The sequence below is a fragment of the Anguilla anguilla genome, chromosome 7, assembly GCF_013347855.1.
Source record: "Anguilla anguilla isolate fAngAng1 chromosome 7, fAngAng1.pri, whole genome shotgun sequence".
NCBI lineage: Eukaryota > Metazoa > Chordata > Actinopteri > Anguilliformes > Anguillidae > Anguilla > Anguilla anguilla.
Window position 1 is genome coordinate 27,258,836 of NC_049207.1, and position 20,932 is coordinate 27,279,767.

General features: G+C 45.5%; 1 protein-coding gene across 1 annotated transcript in view; it reads left to right on the plus strand.

Annotated features, from left to right (window-relative positions):
- Positions 1 to 1,571: 1,571 nt before the first annotated feature.
- ankrd50 (ankyrin repeat domain 50) overlaps positions 1,572 to 20,932 on the plus strand; it is a 42,920-nt gene continuing 23,559 nt past the window's right edge. The window contains exons 1-3 of the mRNA XM_035427214.1: positions 1,572 to 1,914; positions 3,153 to 4,403; positions 17,896 to 18,125. Of these exons, the coding sequence (XP_035283105.1) occupies positions 3,922 to 4,403; positions 17,896 to 18,125 (712 nt within the window). The 5' untranslated portion in view covers positions 1,572 to 1,914; positions 3,153 to 3,921. The remainder of the gene's footprint in view (positions 1,915 to 3,152; positions 4,404 to 17,895; positions 18,126 to 20,932) is intronic.

The following is a 20,932-nucleotide window of genomic DNA, read 5'->3' on the forward strand; positions in this document are numbered from 1 at the left end:
TAATTTGCAAATGGAAAAAAAAGAAAGAAAAACACAAATGACGGGACGGCACGGTGGTGCAGTAGTGTTGTCTCACAGCAAGAAGGTCCAGGGTTTGAATCTGGCCTGGGCTGTTCTCTGTGGAGTTAGCATGTTCCCCCGTGTCCTCCGGGTACCCCAGTTTCCTCCCACAGTCCAAAGACATGCAGGTAGGCTCACTGGAGACTCTAAATTGCCCATAGGTATGAGTGTGTAAGTGAACGGTGAGTGTGCCCTGTGATAGATTGGCGGCCTGTCCAGGGTGTATTCCTGCCTCTCGCCCAGTGCACACTGGTATAGGCTCCAGCACCTCCCCCAACCCTGCCCAGGGTAAGTGGGTATAGGTGATGGATGGATGGACAAATGACAGGAAAAATTTAACTAATTCGTTAAGGTGAACTACAGTTAAGTTTTGATTTGCATGGACATGGTGTTCAGTAAATGTTACAGAAAAAACAACACAACAAACAAAAACAACAGTAACCTTTCAAGCCTTTGATAATTATGTTAGGAAACCCAGGAAACGCTCATACTGTGCATTTGAAGTAGCGGGACATTCACATAACTGTTGTAGTGGAGAGGTATGTCTAAATTAAACAATGATTAATTAATTAATGTTCCTGCTGCTGTTATGAAATTGAGACTGCGAGATGTATCTGCACTGCAAGTACTACATATTTCACTACAAACCATCAAAGGCTAGTTTCTCAACATGGGAATAGTTTCATATATCACAGGGGCTTCATGATTTTTCAGCAGAAGACTGATAAAATGACCACCCTCTAGGCTGAGGAACCACCTCATTAAAATGGGTGGTGTTTGACAACTTTACACAACACCCACTTGTGCTACAATGATGTGGCTCTTAAATACAACAGTATACGCTTGTACATGGAACCATCTGTGGTCTGTGGACAATATATGATTGTAAACAAAACATTCCTAAAAGCGGAGAATATATATACTGTTTGGGGACCCACTATTACAATAATTCTTAAGAATTCTTAATTGGCATATTGATAATAATATATGCATAAAGGACTATTAATTGGCTGTTTGGTAATTCTTTTGCACATCTCAGGTTACATTTAGATTTTAAAACCAAAGGTCCAGATTAAAAAAAACAGTAGTGCATGGTTCTGATTCACCCACATGTCAGCGTGGTACAGTAGGGGAGAGCTGCTAAAATTGGAACAATTTTTGGGTTTTGTTCATTTACTCAGAACAAATTTACTCAGAACAACTCTGACATGTTATTAGTCATAGCCGTTTCAATTACATTCATAACTTAATTGAGTCGGATACAATTACAAAGTGCTGCAACTGTATGTGTCGTACTTTTGGCTACGGGACTATTTGTGGGCTCTGAAAAAAAACTAAAAACAATTATGATAGGGCTATCTCATCCATAGTCAACGTCGACTTTGATGAAGAAGAGGCAGATAAGATTTTTTTTCACGCCTCATCATTCTCTTTCCCCCTCCAATCGTCTCCTCCCCTACTTTCCTCCACATACTTCCGGGTAGGAGACGAGTGGTAGTGGGGTAGTGGAGGAAAACAGACGAGGAGTGAAAACCAATGGGACGCACCCCTAAAAACTTTTCAAATCTCAAATCGGTCCCATTTCTCTACCCCATTCTGAGAGAAAACTTCAAGTCCCAGCGTACCATGCGTCTCTTACGCTGAATGTGTAATTTGTATTCAAGGCAGCTGCTTTGACTGTTTGTAGGAGGAGAAAAGGCTTCAGTCTATGACTGCGTTACATGGCAGGAGGATCTCGACTGAAAGAAAGAAAAGACGTGAACGAACGGACTAAGAAAGGGAAAAAGGAAGACTGGAATAATTTTGAACCAAGGGGACTAAGCAAACTAATAGGCTACTGGCTGCAAGAAAAAGGTCTGGTAACATCTGCTTTCCATGAAGACTTAGCAAATAGCTATAGATATAGTTCCTGAACCAAAAAATAATATATTCCCGGTTTGTCAACACTGGCAAGAAAAGGGAAATCGAGCATTGATGGGATATAGACTTGAGTATTTCCCACATAAAGTGCAAAAACAAAGCTTCAGTCGGCTATGCTAAATTATTGGAGCAACACGGACTGTGGCTTGTTGGCTAACCGCAGATTGCAACTAATTGCATTTTGTAGAAATGCGTGTAAATAGTTGAGACCCAAGCTAGCCAACCAGTTTGCCAATGTTATATGCAACCACATAGCAAGCGAGCAAGCAAGCTAAGTACAAATGGGTGAGGTTTTGTCATACAAAAATGTTCTCGTGCAGATTTTACAATGTATTGCGGCTTTCGCAGTATTGTGTTCAGTTTGCTAGCTCGCTGTGTGTTCTGCGTTTACGACTATTTAACAACAACGTTTATTATCGTTAAATCGATACGGCACAATCCTGTCATCTTCATTTAAAAAATCTTAACGTCAAAGAACAATACATATTACATTTCTGATTGAGCATTTGAGGAATCGGAGCTAGCTTGCTATAACCTAATATACCTAGCTAATAACCAAATATGAGTGATTTATGGAGAATTCAACACCATCTGAATTATGACGAGCTGTGGATGTATTCGTTGCAAATGACCTTATCGCTCCAGGCTTTACAGGAAGATAACATTTTCATCATACGCATCCATTCATGAGCTGGCTAGTGTAGTATCTGAAGGGGAACATGAGCGAGGCAGTGTTGTAGGCGGGGAAGGAGACCCTTTCTTTTTCAGGTTATGGCTTTTTCCCGTGCAGGACGGATGTGAATTGTTTGCCACATAGGGAGGGAGAGAGATCAGTGAAGAGAGGCAGAAAGGGGACGGAAGCCATGGCAAGAAAGAGCTCACGATCGCGTGTGTGTTTGTATGTGTGTGTGGGGTGGGGTGTGGTGAATAATCAGGATGAATAACCCATGGAAGTAGCCTACTTGAGGTTGTCTTCCAAATAGGCGGCGGCGAGTGTCCACCGCACGGCTGTTTCCTTGCTTGCTAGCAGAGAGAATCGCAACCGGCCTGCCTATTCTTCTATACCATGTATATACAATTTATGCCAGGGCATTCTCCGAAAACAATAATTTAGCGAGACTTTCGCCTGAATTCGGTATATTTTGACGATACATTATCTTTGTTTCTTACAGAGAAGCGGGCATTTTCTGACATCGGTTCCTGGTGTTGAAGTTCACCATTGCAATATGAGCATTCGGCTACGGAGAAACCGGCGTAAAGGGGGCTCCGAAAACTGCGGTCTGTACCAGTGCTAAAATCGCCAATGCACTCGCCGAATCGGACATCAAGCCATTTGAAGCCGTCACACCACACATTGCATGGTCTCGAGAATATGACAGCAGCACCACAACTATCTGGCTTTCCCGCAGCCGTGACCCATCTCCGGAAATAAAGATCTTAACTTCCGATGATAAGATCCCTGACTGTTTTAGCTAAGTGCTATAGTGTTGGGTTTGTCGCCAAGGGAACTTTTTCAGCATTTGGATTTGGGTGTCCGCTACAGAGCAGGTGGCCACCAGGGCACAGGTTATGGAATTAAAATCAATAAAAAGTGATTAAACTAACGGAACACGTGTACCAGCGAGTTCCCTGCGCATTGGACACCGTCGTCTTCAAAAAATAAAAAATAAAAATACTGCAATGACTGAAGGCAGTCTCGCTCCATTAATCTGACACGGAGGGGGACCCTAGCTGCATCCTGGCATAGACAGCGTATTACGCACCAGGACGCGTCGGACCTACAACCAGCAACCTTGAATGAATGTCTGCAGCCAGCGTGAGAGGCGGCTGCGGGTCCGTGGTTTGAAATAAGAGCCAGGGCCTGCGCTTGAGAGGTTTAGGGCCCAGGCGGAGGAATGAGGCGAGCCTTATGAGGGATCTCCAGAACGGCAGGTCTTCACTATGGCGCAAACCAGTTTGCTGCAGGGGAAACGGTTTTACTGCAGGGAGTGGGTCTTCCACAAGCTTCAACACTGCTTGCTGGAGAAGACCAACGGCCTCACCGCCCTGAGCAGCAGTGGCGGCACCCCCGGTGCGGCCCCGCCCCCAGGCCCCGGAGCCTCGGGCAAGGGGGCGGCGACCTGGGGTGTGCTTTTGGTGGGGGGGCCCGGCAGCGGCAAGACGGCACTCTGCACAGAGCTGCTTTGGCCCAGTTCCCCCCAGGGAGCCCACAGGGGCCTGCACCGCCAGAGCCTGGCCTTCCACTTCTGCCGGGCCGACGACTCGGACACCCTCTGCGTCAGTGGCTTCGTCCGGGGGCTGGTGGCCCAGCTGTGTCGCAGTGGGCTGGTGCCCGGGTACGAGGAGAAGGTGCGGGACCCTGCCGTGCAGAGCGCCCTGCAGCCTGGGGAGTGTGAAAGGGACCCTGCCGAGGCTTTCAAGAGGTACGTTTAGACCCCCCCTTGCTTATTTTGTTTTTAATTTTTTTTTACTGTCCACACACTTCCCTGCACCCCCTCTTTCCCCTGGGGATGCTCTGCTCATTGATGTGATGTTTTTGTTGTTGTATTCCCCGCTGTGAGGTGTGTTTATGATCCCCCCCCATTCCCTGAGTAGGGCTTGTGGTTGGAGAACTGCCTCTTGCTGTAAAATTCAGGTTCCAGCAGGTTTCAGGCTTTGAAGTTGTCCGCCACGCCCTTTTTTGACCTTTATTCATTTTCACACATCTCATATGCCCTGTTTCACATGTGTCTGATGTGACGTGCAGTTGTGATGTAGCCCCCCACCTCCCTTTGAGTGTAACATGCCCGAGCCCAACATTTTAAGATGTAAGTGCATTCCGGTCAGTTTCAACTGGGGGATGAATCTAAATTTGGTTCATGAGTTGAAAAGAAATTGCCCTTTTACATTCAGTGAGGATTTCTTTTGAACAGATGGATTGCCTTTCAGTTCATTTCCTCAGCTGGCCGAATCGAAATGGAATGATCGTCCACAGTGTTGCACGCAGAGTTCTAGAGAGTGAGGAGATTAAGGGGCTGAGGCACAGTGGTGACATCATCACCTCTCACAAGACCCCAGATCTGTTTCGGTATGCAGAGATGACCTTAAGAGAGAGGTCTGGCCCTAGGGTCTCAAACTCCAGTCCTGCAGGGCTCTTGCATCTGCTGGTTTTTCGGTGCCTTTCAGCACTTGAGTGCTTCACTTAAGTAATTGATTGGCTTGAGAGGTCCACAAATCTTGTTTTCCAAGGCCTAAATTGGCTGCTGATTGAAAGGAAGACTCAGAAACTTGCAGATGCTGCAGCCCTTCAGTATTGGAGTTAAACCTGCAGACACTGTGGTCCTCCTGGCCTGGAGTTAAACCTGCAGACACTGTGGTCCTCCTGGCCTGGAGTTAAACCTGCAGACACTGTGGTCCTCCTGGCCTGGAGTTAAATCTGCAGACACTGTGGTCCTCCTGGCCTGGAGTTAAATCTGCAGACACTGCGGCCCTCCTGGCCTGGAGTTAAATCTGCAGACACTGCGGCCCTCCTAGTCTGGAGTTAAACCCGCAGTCCCGGTGGCCCTCCAGGAACGGAGTCAAATCTGCAGACACTGCGGCCCCCCAGGATGGGATTTGCACCCGTTGTTGCCTTTTTAATTTTAGTTGTATAGCACTTTTTACCGACTCCATCACTAAAACACTTTACAAAGAAAAAGTAAATTTAGCCAATAACCAGGCCCAACCCCCCCCCCCCCCCCCCCGGTAGGCTTGGTTTAGTAGATGTGTAGGGAGGCTCATGATGGAACGATTTAGACTCTCACTGCTACTTGTTGGCGTGTCGTTCTGCACATAACACAATCAAGACTGTGACTTGCTCCTCTTCCTGGGCGGCTGCCTCCATAGAAGTTGTGGTCCTGCTGTGTGTGGGGGAGGGGGGGGGGGTGCACGAATGGGTAGCAGTTTCTCACGTGGTGTGTTCTGGCTTTGATCGTGAGTGTGTGGAATGCAACATGGAACATGGGATGCCTCAGTGTTTGGTCGCCACCCGCTGCTTAATGTGCCGTTTCAACTTTTTTTTCCTTTTTTATTTTATTATTACTCGAGGGAGAAAGTAATGTCAAATATCCCCGCGCAGTTAGTCTTTTGTAAAGCCGTCAGCCCCTGAGCCCCATTGATTTTATTGTTATTCTTTATGTTTTCCAAAGGAGCATGAGGGTCATTCAGAAAGCCAGCAAAGTGAATAATGTTTCTCAGAACCTGTCTGTAGACCCGCACAGGTAAACGGCAGTGTTCAGTTTTCAGGTGCAGACAATAGCAGTTGTGGCAGCAATGTATTGGACACAATGCACACAGCCAAGGGAGTGTAGAGTTCCACTTTTGAATTCACCATCGGAAGTATTGAAGGACCAGCTGTTAGGTTGACCTAACTAATGCTACTTATTAGTTCTCTAACCCTTAATATGCCTTACCCTTTGGCTCTGCTGTCCTCTCAAGTCTCCCCGTGAAGATCACACACCTCCATGTCTGCTCTCCACAACACAAGGAGAACAATTTGTCAACACCGGCGGTAACGGCTACTGAGCCTAGGCCAAACAAAAATATTTGCTTTCTCCCCCAAGGCCTGGGTTCACTCTCCATGCGTTAAATGGTGGGAGATCCCTGTGAGACAAGAGGCAGACGGTTGGCTTATCAGCAGACGATCAGGGCTTCTGTTCTTGAGGAAAATATTTGTGTTTGACGGAATCCTTTATCGCTATCTCAGGTGTTAAGTCCTCGTGGGCGCCGCGTTGCGCATTATCTTCGTGCCGATGTTGGTATTCTCTGAGATTGCAAAGTTTTGATGGAGATTGGGAACGCGGGATGGAAAGGGGTCTGTTAACCGGCCCCTTGAATACAAAAACGCGATTCTAACAAGTCTCCTTTGCCAAAGTCTTGTTTATGGCATTAAGAATTGCCTCCAGCCCGTGAGAAGTTTAGCTTGCTCTTTTTACAGATGCAATTGTCAAACTGTCAATTTTGTAAAACAGGGTTGATCAGTCAGGTCCAGGTATGGGCGGGCTTTACATTTTTACAGGAAGTGTCCACCAAAACCATGAATGCGGTGTATTGCAGGTCATCCAGGGGCCAGACACAGTCCACCGGACATAGCCTACTTTTTTCCCCTCATCAAACCAAAAAAAGTATTGTTCACATCAGAAAATTGGACCAGGTTTGCACCTGCACACCTCCTTCTAGTGAAAGAATGAATAAGCAATAGCTGTGCACTTTTAAGAAGCCTTCTACTTTGTTTGCACAGTATGAAATGCATATTATTCATGAAGTGTTTTATTAACGGTACATTGAAAAGGAACAACCATGCTTCAGACTTCTCTGCAGAGATTTTCTCTGTCCTTCTAGCTGTGGAACCTGGTCACGTTCTGGGGACAGGACAGATGTACCGTCACATAGCAACCAGTGGAGCTCAACCAATCACAAGAATGCTGGTTGTATCCAGTGAAACAATACAATGGTAATTGGTAAATACTTTCTGACTATACTTAAAATATGCAGGTAGTAGCTATAGTCAGAAGATGTCCACTAATTGTGTTCTATTTGTTATTACCAAAATATTCTGTTATTTGTTGAGCTTATTTCTGGTTGCTATGTGAGGACATTTCTCTCCTGGCCTATTATATTATCCCTAGTTACATTGACACAACCACATTTTGTGTCGGGAAGAACAAACAAATGAACTGAAGACAGAAAATGACCTGATATGCTTTGAAAGCCCAGTCCTTGTAGAGCATCAGACTGTGTACTGCGTTCATTTTTTTCCAATCACCACTTGTGCATTTACCTGTCATCCATGACTCGCTACGACTTTGTCATTTTTAAAATGTCGGCCTCATCCAAAACTAGTTTACAGCACCTCTGTTAGTCATTGCTTGTGAAATTGTTAGAGGGGCTTGGAGAACCGCGGCCGTGTCATCTTGTTTCACTGACAGTAAAACAGTGTGGTTTTTGCCACAGCACTACAGAGGGAAAAAGATTATTCACAGTTATGGGCTTCCCTCTGGCATTTCATATAGGCCTAACCAAAACATGCTGCAGGGTCCTTGTGTGTCACCTCTTTTGTATTATACTGAAAGCTTTTACCTACAATAAGGCTGTTAACTGAATTGGAAAAATGGTGAAATAACCTGAGAAAATGTCTGGCTCTCATGATTGCTGCGAGGATGAAGTGCTTTGAACTGTACGATTTTATGTAATGACCTAGCCATCGGTGTTGCGTGACACTGGTTAGGCTATGAAATAAAGGGATTTTTGACTACCTGCGCCTTTCGTCACCAAACATACCTGGACAGAAGGGTGATTTGAGGGGCCTGTGGAAAATTAGTCGGTGAGAATTCAACAGCGGCCCTAAACCCGGTTAGATTGGGCTCCAAGTACAGTTCCCTGTCCCAAGGCTGTTATTCTATCTGAGAGCAGGCCTTGGGGAACTTCTGAAGTAAACACGCATTGTTTGTCCTCAAGTGTCCTTCTGTCAGAACTTAGAAGCTTAAATAAATAACTGAAATACAAATTCAAAAGTACTTCAAGTGTTCAAGTTTCGTCTAGGTAGCGAGAGAACATGGGACCTTGTTTTGTATGCTTGCAGTACAATGCTTGTTGGAGCCGTTTGGAGGGGGAGGTGGGGGGGGTCGTGAGAGTGCACACGAGGCAGATGGAAGTTCAGCCTGGCACAGAACAGCACAGCGTGGCCTTCATCTGGAGCACAGCTGCAGAAGATCAGCAGCCAGATTGAAGCGTCTTTTTAAAACTTTTCCTGTGGCATGTGAGATGCTGAGCGGTTCGGTGACTCTGCGTCGTCACCAGGGCCCGTCTGCGTTGGAAGGGCAATGTGGGGAAAAAAAAAAAATTAATAATACAGAGAGTAGGAGGGAAGGAGAGAACAGTCAAGCGAAGTCCAGGGGTGCCAGGGTGTGGCGGAGGGAGGGTGTGGCGGGGGGGGGGAGTGGTGAGCTGCTAATAATTCGGAGTGGTAATATCAGAGGCTGCGGGTGGGATTTCTGGAGGGGAGGGTGGTCAGGCCTCTCGCTGTGGTGGGTCTGTCCCGTCGGCGGATTTGGGCCCCGTGCGGTCGTCCGCACTCCGGCACAGGCAGGCCGGACGGCCGATACTAAGGCCGTTTGTTTGCGTCGTCGTGGGTGGGCGTCCTGGAGATTCACAGGATTTTTGGCGTTCTGCGCCGCGAGACCCGTGGCCCCTGAATCTTCACCTCTCTGCGCCGCACGACTTCCTGTCTCTTCTAGTTGCCGCACAGATGCAGAAATGGGGTTAGTGCCCCCCCCCCCCCCCCCGCTTACGGGGCACGTGTTCAAGTTCGGGGCGGCCCGGGGTCAGCTTGCAGTGAAACTGAGGAGGGAAGGCAGTCTGCGCGCCGGTGGGGGGGGGGGGGGGGGGGGGGGGGGGGGGTGTTGGGGGGTTTGTCGGAGGGGTGAGATTTCAGATTTATCTAAAAGTAAACACGCCGCTATGTGGCCGGCCAAGGCTGCATACCACAGTGGAGACTGTGAATGTCGCTGCTTTTAAATGGCAGCTTGGAGGCCCGGGGGGTCCAAAGGAGATTTCTCTGCCTGGAATCCTGAACAGTCCCACCGATTTAGCCCCTCTGCTCTTATTCAGCGACATGAAATTAACCTGAAGTTCATTTCTGTTTTATTTGCTGCTTTTGTGAAATATAGGCTGCTTGTCGTTATGTTTCAACTCGGAGTAGACTGATTTATCTGCTGAAAGAAGGAGATTACGAAAGGCGGCGTGTCTTTTCCTTAGTTGTCTAATTCGAATAGTGTAATGGTGTAGGCTAATCCCAGTTTTTACGCTTATGATATTCGGTGGACTTTTCCGTCTGTTTACCAGCCATTTGTAAAATGTAGGCCTATGCAGTGAATACAAGTTTGTGTGTTGTGTGTGGCTTGTATGTCTATACATGTGTATTTATATCTGTCCTCTGTTTTCAAAGATGGAATAGTCTGCTGGCTTGCTTGGTGTACGATGCCAAAGTTCTTACCAGTCTTACCAGGTCACAGTAAATTGAAGTCAGTCTGTTTGCCCCGCTTTCTGAGGGCTGCAGCTGTAATCTGTGCTTTTTTCTAAGTGAAATAATGAGCTTATCGCTGCTCTGTTGGGACCCGCGCCTCCTCTCCCTGGGTCACCGCAGTCTGGCGAGGCTTCGCTTACAGCCCTCAGACTGTGGAGAAAATGCTTTTGTGTCGAGCTGTGAAGTGTGGGCCGAGCAGACTTTGTGCCTGGGAAGATCTTGATTTAAAAATAAATAAATACGTTTGTGCAGTTAGCGAAAAATTCCGCCATGCTAGTGGAGGCATGTGGACTTGGGAAACCATGGTATTTTGAGCGTTAGGACTAACTATTTCAACTTAAACTATCCCCCCCCCCCCCCCCCCCCCGCAGTGATTCAGGGCGACAGTCATTTTCATCATACTTCTGTTTTGATCTTTTAGCAGAAAGATTCAATTCAAAAACTTCTTTAGCACAGTAGATTTTCGTTTACACACCTTAGCACGTCCTAGCCCACAGGCCACATCAGTTTTGTTTTTACGTTGAATGGACTTTGAATGGTGCCGACCATGTGACTCTGATCCCGTATACAAAGCCTTGTGTGTGGCCAGGGCTTCAATTCCTTTCCATGACTCTTTTTCTGTGCTGTGATCCCATCTCTGTCTGTGACCCTCTCTGCATTTCTCCCAGTCTGAATAAGTGGGACAAAATGCATTTTTGAGGACAGACTGTCCACTCTCTTTTAGAAATTGTATAAATTAAAAAAGCATGCGTGTAATATAAAAATAATGCATTGGAATGCAAACTCGCGCCGTGCAAGTGAAATGCATCTACTGCAGCTGCATTGGAATCTGAGCGTTTTCTATGCATGGAAAATAGCACACGGGAATGTTGTTTTAACATCTAGTTTCGTAGCGTCTTGGGTGGGGTGGGGGGGCTGGGCAAGGGGTTGCATTTGACTTACTGGTGGAGGGGAGGGGGGGGAGTGGGTGAAATTGAAACCCTCTGTCTTGTCTGGGCAGTGGGGGGGGGGTGGGGGGGGGGGCAGGTCAGGGGGTTCTGAATTTGAGCGATGAGAGAGAAGTGAATCAGCAGAAATCACCTGCCCCAGCGAGGTGAGGTGGAGATCACTCTTCCCCAAACGGATCTGACTACATAATCCACTGAGCTGCCTCTCTATCAATACCGCGCAGTCCAGGGAGGGGGGGGGGGCAAGTTTGGAGGGGGGCACACTTTTGCTTGTGCTTGCAGAAACATTCTCTATAACGCACCTTTTAACGCCTGAGTTAGACCAGGGGTGCAGTGCGTAGGCTGCGCCCATGCTAGTGGATTAGAGCTGACAGGAAGTGGGTGCCACACAGCGTCCGCTAGGCATCCGCCACGGGTCCACTACGGGTCCGCTACGGGTCCACTACGGGTCCACTACGGGTCCACTACGGGTCCACTACGGGTCCACTACGGATGTTACACTCCTGGTGTAAATGGGGAATCCGCCAGCTCCTCTTGGCTTCATACTAAAAAAACCAGCAAAAGTATTATTTCGCGCTATTCAGATTCAGGTGGGGTAAGGGGAGGGTGGGGGGCGGCAGAGAGTGTTACAGATCTCCTCCTAATGATCCTGCTTCTACCCCATGTCCTAACACCTGTCCCCTTATCATCCCAAATCTATACCCTACCGGGGCCATGCTGCTAATAAACCACTGCCTGAAAACTGCTCTGCTGTAGTTACCAGGGGAGCTCTGCAGCGCAGTGTGGGGCAGCGTATTCAGAAGTGGGGCTAAATAGGAACGAGGACTGTGTGGTGGTGATGCTTTTTAGCAGTGCTTGTGTTGTGGGGCAGAGGACCCAGCAGTGCAATTTAGAGATTTAGCCCAGACACTTTTTAGCTAGAGCCACTTGCAGTAGGTGCATTAATAAAAATAAATAAAATCCACCAGCAGAGCTGAATTCAAGCTGAATTAAAATCAGTGCCAATGCAGAGATACGGACAGTAAACAGAGGGTGGACGGACAGGCATTTGCCAGGCTTGGGTTCTTGCGTGACGGGGCACGAGGGTATCGGGGACGTGGAACCCGTCCCGTGGAACCTGCTCTAAACGCACGGGGCACAGGCATGGCTCCCGGACCTCGCGCGCGGCGTCTTTATGAAGCCTCACGCTGAATAAGCCCCTCTCTCTGCCAGCGTGCGTTCCCCTGAACAGGCCTCCACGGCAGCCTGACAGATGGCCACGCGCTCCATACATTTTAACCTCTTTTTCTAAAGCGCATATGATGATAAAAGATTTTCTGTGTGCCAAGCAAAGACACAGATGCTGCTTGTTCTTTTTTTTTTTTCTCTCTTTCTTTTCCAGGCAAGAAAACAAGTGGCATATCATTGTGTGGGTTTCATCAGTGTTTAACCTTTTAAAACTGACTTAAAGGGTTTTTAGAAGAATTCTCCCTGTTTTAAATAAACACCCATTAACCTCCAAAACTGCATACAGTACAGACATGATTCAACGCTTGAAACAAAGAGCCCATTTGTAACAAAATGGCCAAATACCCTGGTCCTACGGATCACTCAGTTAACATACAGGACATATTTATTCTGAAGTTTTTTTGTGTTTTTTTTTTTTTTTTTTTTAAATTCAGTTTTTTTTTTTAATGTACTTCTGATACTGGACAAAGGCAGATTTCCTCTTCCAGTTGTACCCCAGGATTTCTTCGACACCAGTCAAAAAGTTTGAAGCCGATTGAACGAAACTAGTAAAATTAGAAAGGTTTTACCCAAGGTGGGCCCAAGTGTCCCCAAAGCCTCTCCAAATGACACCAAACCTCCAAATTGGAACACTGTGAAAATCTTTTGATGCCCAGCCATCTTTCTTTTCCAGAATTGAATTCTATCAAGGGAGGTACCCTCTGCAACGGCACAAACCACATTCCCTCTTTTTAGTGTCTTTTTCGACAGATTCTATACACAAAACATATTCCCAAAGGTTGACTATCACTCACACATTAACAGTCAAACTACTTATGTTTTCCCTTTCTGTGCCCTCTGACCTACTTGTGCTCAACTGTCAGGGGTAGGGTAAAGGAGGGGGAACCAGCTGTAAGTAGCCCCCAGGCACTACTAAAGATAGTGACAGGAATTGTTACATATAGGTAACCATTCTTGAAGCACAATATTTAGTAAACGTGCTGCTTCAACAACTTCAAAACTAATCAGTGTTTGCAGAAATGAACGGTAGTGGGTCAAATACACAGGCCTACATTTGCACACACATCATACAACATTAGTTAAAGCACATATTTACGACTGGCACATATGGAAGCCAAATAAACATACTGAGAATAATCGCAATAATAAAATGCCCTACTTTGTGAGCCTAAAACCTGGAAGATAACGGAAATGCTAATACAAATGAAATTGTATAACGTAGTAACACAACTAATGGTAGCATACGTAAACAGCTAATATTAGCGGTTTAGACTCACACGTCCTGAAGAGGATCCAAGCCGTCTTTGTATGCTGCCGTTTCTACTGAGTTAAAACTCTCCTGTCCAGGGTGACGGTCACAATCACTTTCACTAACTGTCACTCTCCAATTCCTTCAGTACTTCATCCAAAGTCTTCCTCTTAAGCATGCTTGCCATGATTTGGCTTCTGCAGACATTTGCCAATGAACAAAGCCCTTCTAAACAATGGTGCGTGCGCAAAGTGGTAGCTACCTAGTGCATTCAGAAAAACTGTCCTCCAAGTGGCTGGTTATGCAGTAGAATATCTGAGCAATTATTTCAGCTAGAATGAAGCCATAACTGATTTTGAAAGCTGCAGAAATGATCCTGAAGAATATTAGAGTGTCAGGTGACTGCAACATATAGCAGGGTTTCCAGCAAAGGCTAGAGTTATGATGGGTTGATTTTTCCAGTAGGAGCGTGCTTTTTCAGCACAAGAATGTCGGATTGCGATCAGTTTTTCACTGATTGTAAGGTTTATTTAGAAAGATGTCACTTTTAACATTTGAAATTGAAAAGGCATTCAGCTCAATGGAAAATAATGAATCGACTTTTCCTAGCCTTCGTTCAAAGAGTGGATTCATTTGTTTTGGCTTCGGGAGGAATTTGTTTACATAAATCTCAGTAGAGGAGGAGTAGCGGCCGTTGTCTTGACGTGGACATTTTTTGGATAATGAAATATCGTAATCATCATCCTGGGGTGTCAATTTCAGCACTCCTTTGTGAGGGGGCACTGCCTTGCTATTTTCTTTTTTCTGTTCGAGACAGGTTTTTTTGCATTAAAGTCTGAAGAATCTAAGCTTTACAACGGTATATGGGTTATAGTGCTGCTCCTTGAATCAATGACCGATAAAAGCAATAATTCAAGACAATGTTATCGTTAGACACCAGCATCTAATTTCATGGCCATTGGGCTTTAAGGGTTCAAGTGATGGAGCAGGCTTTAAAAAGGAAAAAGAAAATGTGTTTTGATGCCTGAAACATCTGTAGAATGCTTATTAGAATGTGCATATCTGAATGTACAGTGTCTGAATCTGTGCCTTTTTAACCAGAAAAAATGACTACCAGCCTATAGACACTGTTGACCAGGCAGGGGGGGGTCCATTTCTTTAGCACTGTGATTTCATGAATGCATCTGTCAATCTGTCACAAAATGCAATAAAACATGTTTTATATTTTGTTTTTTGTTTTTTAAATTTCCTTTTAATGGTCGCTTCATTTGCTCAAATGTTTTCTGAATATCAATGGGCAACGTCAAGGAGAAAATACTGCATAGAATGCATTTTACACGCATTTTCAAACACTGTATCCAGGTTGTATGTAATACTCCTCTGATGCATCAATCACAGCAGTAATTCTTGTTTAACACGTTCCAAAGCATGTACTGTTTGCAGACATTCAAAGAAGCTCCTCATAGCCTGTTAGAGGGTAGTTTGCATAGTTTAAATTCTTTCACTTGATTGCGTTTTTAATGGCATGTATTGATTTAATCAGTCCTGATGGGAGTGCTTTGCTCTGGGGTAGAACAGCACAGGTTTTAAACCTAGCCTCACCTGGCTGGCCACACTACCACCTGTGCTCAAATTAATTTCTCATACTGACAGCTCATCCAGTGTTTGACAGCTGGTTGCATGCTCCCCTGTTGATAGCTGGTGTGGAGGAAGCAGTAGGTATTATTTTGTGATTGTGCAGACGAGGCTGGTGTTGTCAGTCAGTCGTACCTTTGGCCGTCACTGAGGGTCTGTGGGGCTTTGCTGGGACTGTAGCTTTACCAGAAAAAGGGTTTGTTTTCTCTGTAGCAGAGCTCATTTCTCATCCGTTTGGCTCCGCCTGGATGAAGGTAGCTGTGCACAGTCTGCCTGTCAGAATCTGGTGCCTAATGTACGCTTCCCCCAAACCCCCACCCTACCCCCACTGCAACCCCATACCCCCGCTGGTCTTTTCAGCCTGAGACGCTGTAATCTGATTTATTGCTTTTGATTGAACGTAATTTGAATGCGGTCGATTTTCGAGGGGGAAGAATGTGGCTTTTGAGTTTTGTTTTTTTTTCTCTGACAAGGACACAGAGACATATGTTAGCTTCTCTCTTGCCTGCCATTGAGCATGCAATGGAGGGTTACCGTGGCAGCCTGGCAAATGGCACAATGGTTCTCCAGAAACCGCTGTGTTACTGCCTGTAGCTCCACCCCGGACAGCGAGAGAGATGGAGAGTCAGAGAGACAGAGAGACGGAGAGAGAGAGCAGTTGCTGGAACCTTCCCACCAGCTGATCATGCCGCATAATGGTTGAGCACTCAGACTGATGACTTGGCAGAACGTGTGGAGAAAGGCCAGTGTAAGTGCATCCCCTGCATCCCCATGCACTGTCAACCCCCCTATTTCTGGTTGTATCACGATTGTGATGTGTTGAATCCTTGGATATAGTGCTGAAAGGTCAAATTAGGCACTTTAGCTAGCCTAGATAGCAAGCTAACTAATAGTTTGCCTTCTAGCTTGTCTCTAGGTTTTAATGAAAAAAATGCTAGGTTTATGCATTCATCAACCTATCTGGCTAATGTTATCTGTGTAATTCAAGAGTTTCGCTACCAAGTTGAGTCCTTTCTACCAAGCAGAGCTTCTCCACTGAGCAGAGCTTCTCTGTTAAACAGTTTCTCTACTAAGCAAAGTTTCCCAACAAAGCACTGTTTCTCTTACCAGGGCTCCTGGCTAAAATTTTGACTGAGGCGCCAGTGGCTCTTAAACTTTTTCAGGAAATTATTTTGGCCATAATTCTTGACTTGGGTCAAAATCATTTCCTGATAAGGTTTTTGAACAAGTTACAGAATGATTTATTGCTGAATGAAGCTGTCACTGTTGCCATATAGTGTTAAATGCACTAGCATAGCATTGAACACTATACTGAAACAGTGCCAGAAAAGGCATTCAATGGGACTCCCACTCCCATTATGACTATGGCAGAGTCACTCATATTTGGCGGCTAAGCTTAAATATTCAGTAACCAATGGAATCTTTTAGTCACATGTGCAACCATTTTACATGCCATCTGCAGCCCTGCTTAGCAGGTTGTCTACATGCAAAAAATGCAGCTAAACCAAGTATAGATTTATTACTTGCGCTTTAGTGTTCTGATTCAAGGGGAAGAGGGCAGGGGTCTAGCGGGAGGTCACTGGGGTCACGAGTTCAATGCCCTGACATTATGCTGACTGAACCCTGCTGGATTCCAAAGCCGTTTTAGAGGGAGCGCATGCAGTATGTGCGCCTTTTTGAAATTTACCGGTCCTGCATGCTTGTTCGCATTCGTTAATTCATGCATTTATCATTTCTGATCCACATCAAATATCGAACAGGGAACTGCTTGCCAAGTGTGTGTTTGGATTTACTGGATATAGACAGTGGCTGTTGGAAATTGGCACCGTGGTGCATTAGCACTAGTTGCACAGGTGAATTACAAGACTGAGAACATAAACATCTGAGCATTATTGTTTTAATTTATGTGGTTATGTGTTTATTTTTGTGGATTGTTGCCAGTGAGAAACATGGATATCTGAATGGCGGTTAGCTCCTGTGGGATATCTCTGTTATCATTAGAGTCTCTGTGGTCTTCACAGCAGGCCTTGGATCTCTCTCTCTCTCTCTCTCTCTCTCTCTCTCTCTCTCTCACTCTCTCACTCTCTCTCTACACCCCACTCCTCTCTTGTTTACTTCTTGTGATGTCGCGGCTTGCTTTGGGCTAACGTGTAATCTGCTGCAGAGTCCAATGCAGGTGAAAAACCCCTTACTTGTACTTGTACTTCTGAGGATTCTCGTTTTTTGTTTTGGACCATTCTGTAGAATCATTTGCTTGCTTTATGAGGTTTATGAGTGCTTTGTTGTCTTTGCACTGATTTAAGTGCATGGATGTAAAAACACACAATATATTTAAATAGAAAATTTTTGAATGTGACCTGTGCAGCATTTTCTGCAATCACAGCCGCGCAACTTTCCGTAATTGCCAAAGAAACGTGCGATTGGCTCAGCTCTTTTAGCTAGTGCCAGCGATCTCACCCTTTCTCATCAGTGCGTATTAACTTCCCTTTTTGTGCTGTGGTTGGGGAAAAGATCATCCTGGAACCATGGGATGTGACTGTAATTGGAGGGCCACACAGGGACATTAACTCTGCAGTACACTGGGCAAGAGTTTTGCAGTCAGATGTCATAACGCGTGATTAATTTACCTGCGATGGGTTCTCTCACCTGAGTGTGCTGGTTTTTTGGGTAAGTGAGTCCTCGACCACGTGCTAAATGTGCCGTTTTTGGTTCTTGTTTTTTGTTTTTCAGGCGGGTGTGCTTTTGACCCCGTGACCCCAAGCAGTTGTGTCCTTGAGCCCACGCTAAATGTTTTGATCTGTTTTTTTTTTGGGTAGGTGTGTCCTCGTTCCTCTGCTGAACCTGAAGGCTCCGTCCCAGGCCCTCTTCGTCCTGGTGGACTCGATCGACGAGGGCTGCCAGCTGGGCGACGGCGAGCAGCGGTCGGCGGGGTCCTCCAGGAGCATCGCCGAGCTCCTGGCCTCTCACCATGAGTTCCTGCCCCCCTGGCTCCTCCTCATCTGCTCCGCCCGGCGGCAGAACAAGGCCGTCACCAAGCTGTTCACAGGTAAGGACACACACCTGCCCCGACTAGCATGCCCCAACGGTGCTCTCCGCACGCACTCGGACTTGCACTCGCCCTCACCCTCATGGTTTCTAGGACCGTGTCCGCACACTCTGGGAAAAGTCTTTCGGTTTTAGAAGAACATTTAATCCCAGACTTTGATCCCATCTATTGTTGGGAGATTTTTGACCATCATCCAGAACAGTTTTTTTTTACAAGCTGAGACCTCAGGAAACATGAAACATGATCTTGAATCGAATGTTCAACTCATAGTATTAAGGCTTTGATCACAGTTGAATGTGCTGAATTTGGGGCATTTTCAGGTGTACTGAAGCAAGTTAATGTTGCTTTATTAGTCTGTACTACATGAGATATAGCCTACTGTATTAGGCTTTTTCTGTAGACTGTAGTTTATTGTAGTTTTTAGTTAGATGGCAGGAATAGAGTGTAGCATAGTTTAGCATAGCCTAGTGCTCAGGCTTTTTAAAGCCAGAAATGATTGAAATTGATCTTGTGTGTATCATAGTGTAGCTTAGCCTAGCGCTTGTGCTATTTAAAGCTAGTAATGGTGGAAGCTGATCTATGTTGGAGGCAGTGAGAAAGTGTAGCATAGCGTAGCCCAGCGCTCATGCTTTTTAATGCTGGGATTGACTGAGACTGATCTAGGGTGAAGGGGGTATAGTTTGTGACGTAGTGTAGCGTAGCCTAGCGCTCATGCTATTTAAAGCTGGTAATGATGGAGGATGATCTAGACTGAAGGGTTGAATTAGCCTAATTTTTGTTTGTTGCAACGTTCCTACAATCTGCTGCTAGCTGGAGAAAAAAAAAACTACATGCTGTTTACATAATAATAATGTTTACCATAAAAAGATCTCTACATGAAACCGAGAAATATATTCCTTTGTTTCATGTAATGATATTTTTATAGATTAAAGGAGGAATTCATAATTTTCACAGTGGTATTTTGTTTTCCTTTGGGAAAAGATGAATAGAAAAAAGAAAAGATAAAGCAAACGAAGCCGGCAGCCCACTGCATATGTGACGCATGGGAGGGGGCAGGGTAGCTACAGCCACAGTGAGTCAGTCACAGCACTGAGGCTGGAGTCTGCGTCTGAGCCCCAAGTAGGAGTCAAAACCAGCTAACTAGCGCGCTCTGTGTAGCCTCTACCCATCCTGAGTCTTTGAAGATCCAAAGACTACTTGTCGACCTGAAGTTAAAAGTTCAATGCATTTCTCACTACTTGAGCCCCCTTGAGAATGGGTCTGTTTTTGCGTGGGGGTTCTACAGTTTTTTGCACTTCTGCCTGGTGTCCACATCTTTGCGTTGAGCCCCATTGGCATGCACTCATCGGACTGCATGCCACTGTGGTAATGTCCATGAGGGGGAGATTGGGAGGCTTGGCACATTTTTGGATTGGTGTATTGGAATATGTTTGTCACTTTTTGGCAAGTGGGAAATACTGAAGTCTTTCCACAGCAGCCCAACAAATTTTCCGTTTCAAGTCTTCAAGTCCTTTTGTCTCTCAACATCATTGTTCTATTTTCTATCTGATAAATGCTTCAGAATTGCTTTCAGCCCCAGATATTCCATTAGTAGCCTGTGGAGTGATTTCAGTACTGCCTTTTCTCAAGTAGACTATGAAACCAAAGCTCACCCTGTTCATATTTGACCAGTCTACTAGCCTGTAGTTCAGAGGACGTGAGAAACTAGGGCTATTGAGCTTGTTAGTTGTATATGTATGTGATCAGCAGTAGTCTTTTAAGTAAAACATATTTTTTGCAAGATAAGAACTTGCTTGATAATTATGTGTAAATCTGAAAGCCATCAGCTTGTGAATTGGATCGTAAGCTAGTACCCTGTGACTCATAAACACTGTGATGAAATGTAAACTAGCAACACGCCCTATATAAACACTAGGGAGAAAGCAAACGTTATTATTTGAATTTCAGAGTCATTGGTTTATAGCGAGTTTACGCCATCCGCACAAACTGTCGAGTTCTTCGGCCTGGCTTTCTTTCGCTGCTGCGATCCGCGACGACAATTCAGGCAGTTCACGTTGCTGGCAGTCGGTTTTGAGGTCATTGCGGTAAGAGCGATCTTCCTGAGCGCGACAGCGCTGTAAACGGCTGCTGTCTCTTGTGTGTTCTTTGATGGACACTTCTCGTCTCCCCGCCTTTTTTTCCCATGTCCCCTCTCTGATTACAAACCAGCCTTCCTCGTCACTCCTGTCAGCGGTAAATGTCAACCGTCACGAAATGGGGAAATTAATTTCTTCTGTCTGCGGCTTGTAGGAATTTAACATGCTGTGAAGTTGTGTGAGCATCATAGCCGCTCCATCCGTTACTGCTATGCAGCTAAACTAAAAAAAAAAGGAAGGATTTTAGAGTTTTCCACTGCTACAAGACTGCAGGCTGACCCAGATTTTTAACCCTGCAGGTTGTGCTCTCATAAACCGAGGCTAAGAAGTAGAGTTTACTTCATAAACTTGTGTAAATGCATATGTGCATATTCCCGCAGGGACACCAGAGCATTTAACACATAAACAGCTAGCCTATACAGAATTTGGTGGTTGGCATCGTGGTAATATTTATAAAATAAATGTAATTGTCTTGAGTATTTGTAAGTGAAACCTAAAAATATGTATTTCAATAAAAATGAGCTTTGAGTACAAATGCAGTCTCTTTCAGCCTGGTCTAGGACCTGTGGATCTTTAGCCATTTCTGTGCTGCGGGTTCTGTGCTGTGGACTTTTAATGCTTTTTTGTTTTTTGTTTTTTAAGTATAGCTCTTAGCCGTGACAGTATGTTTTA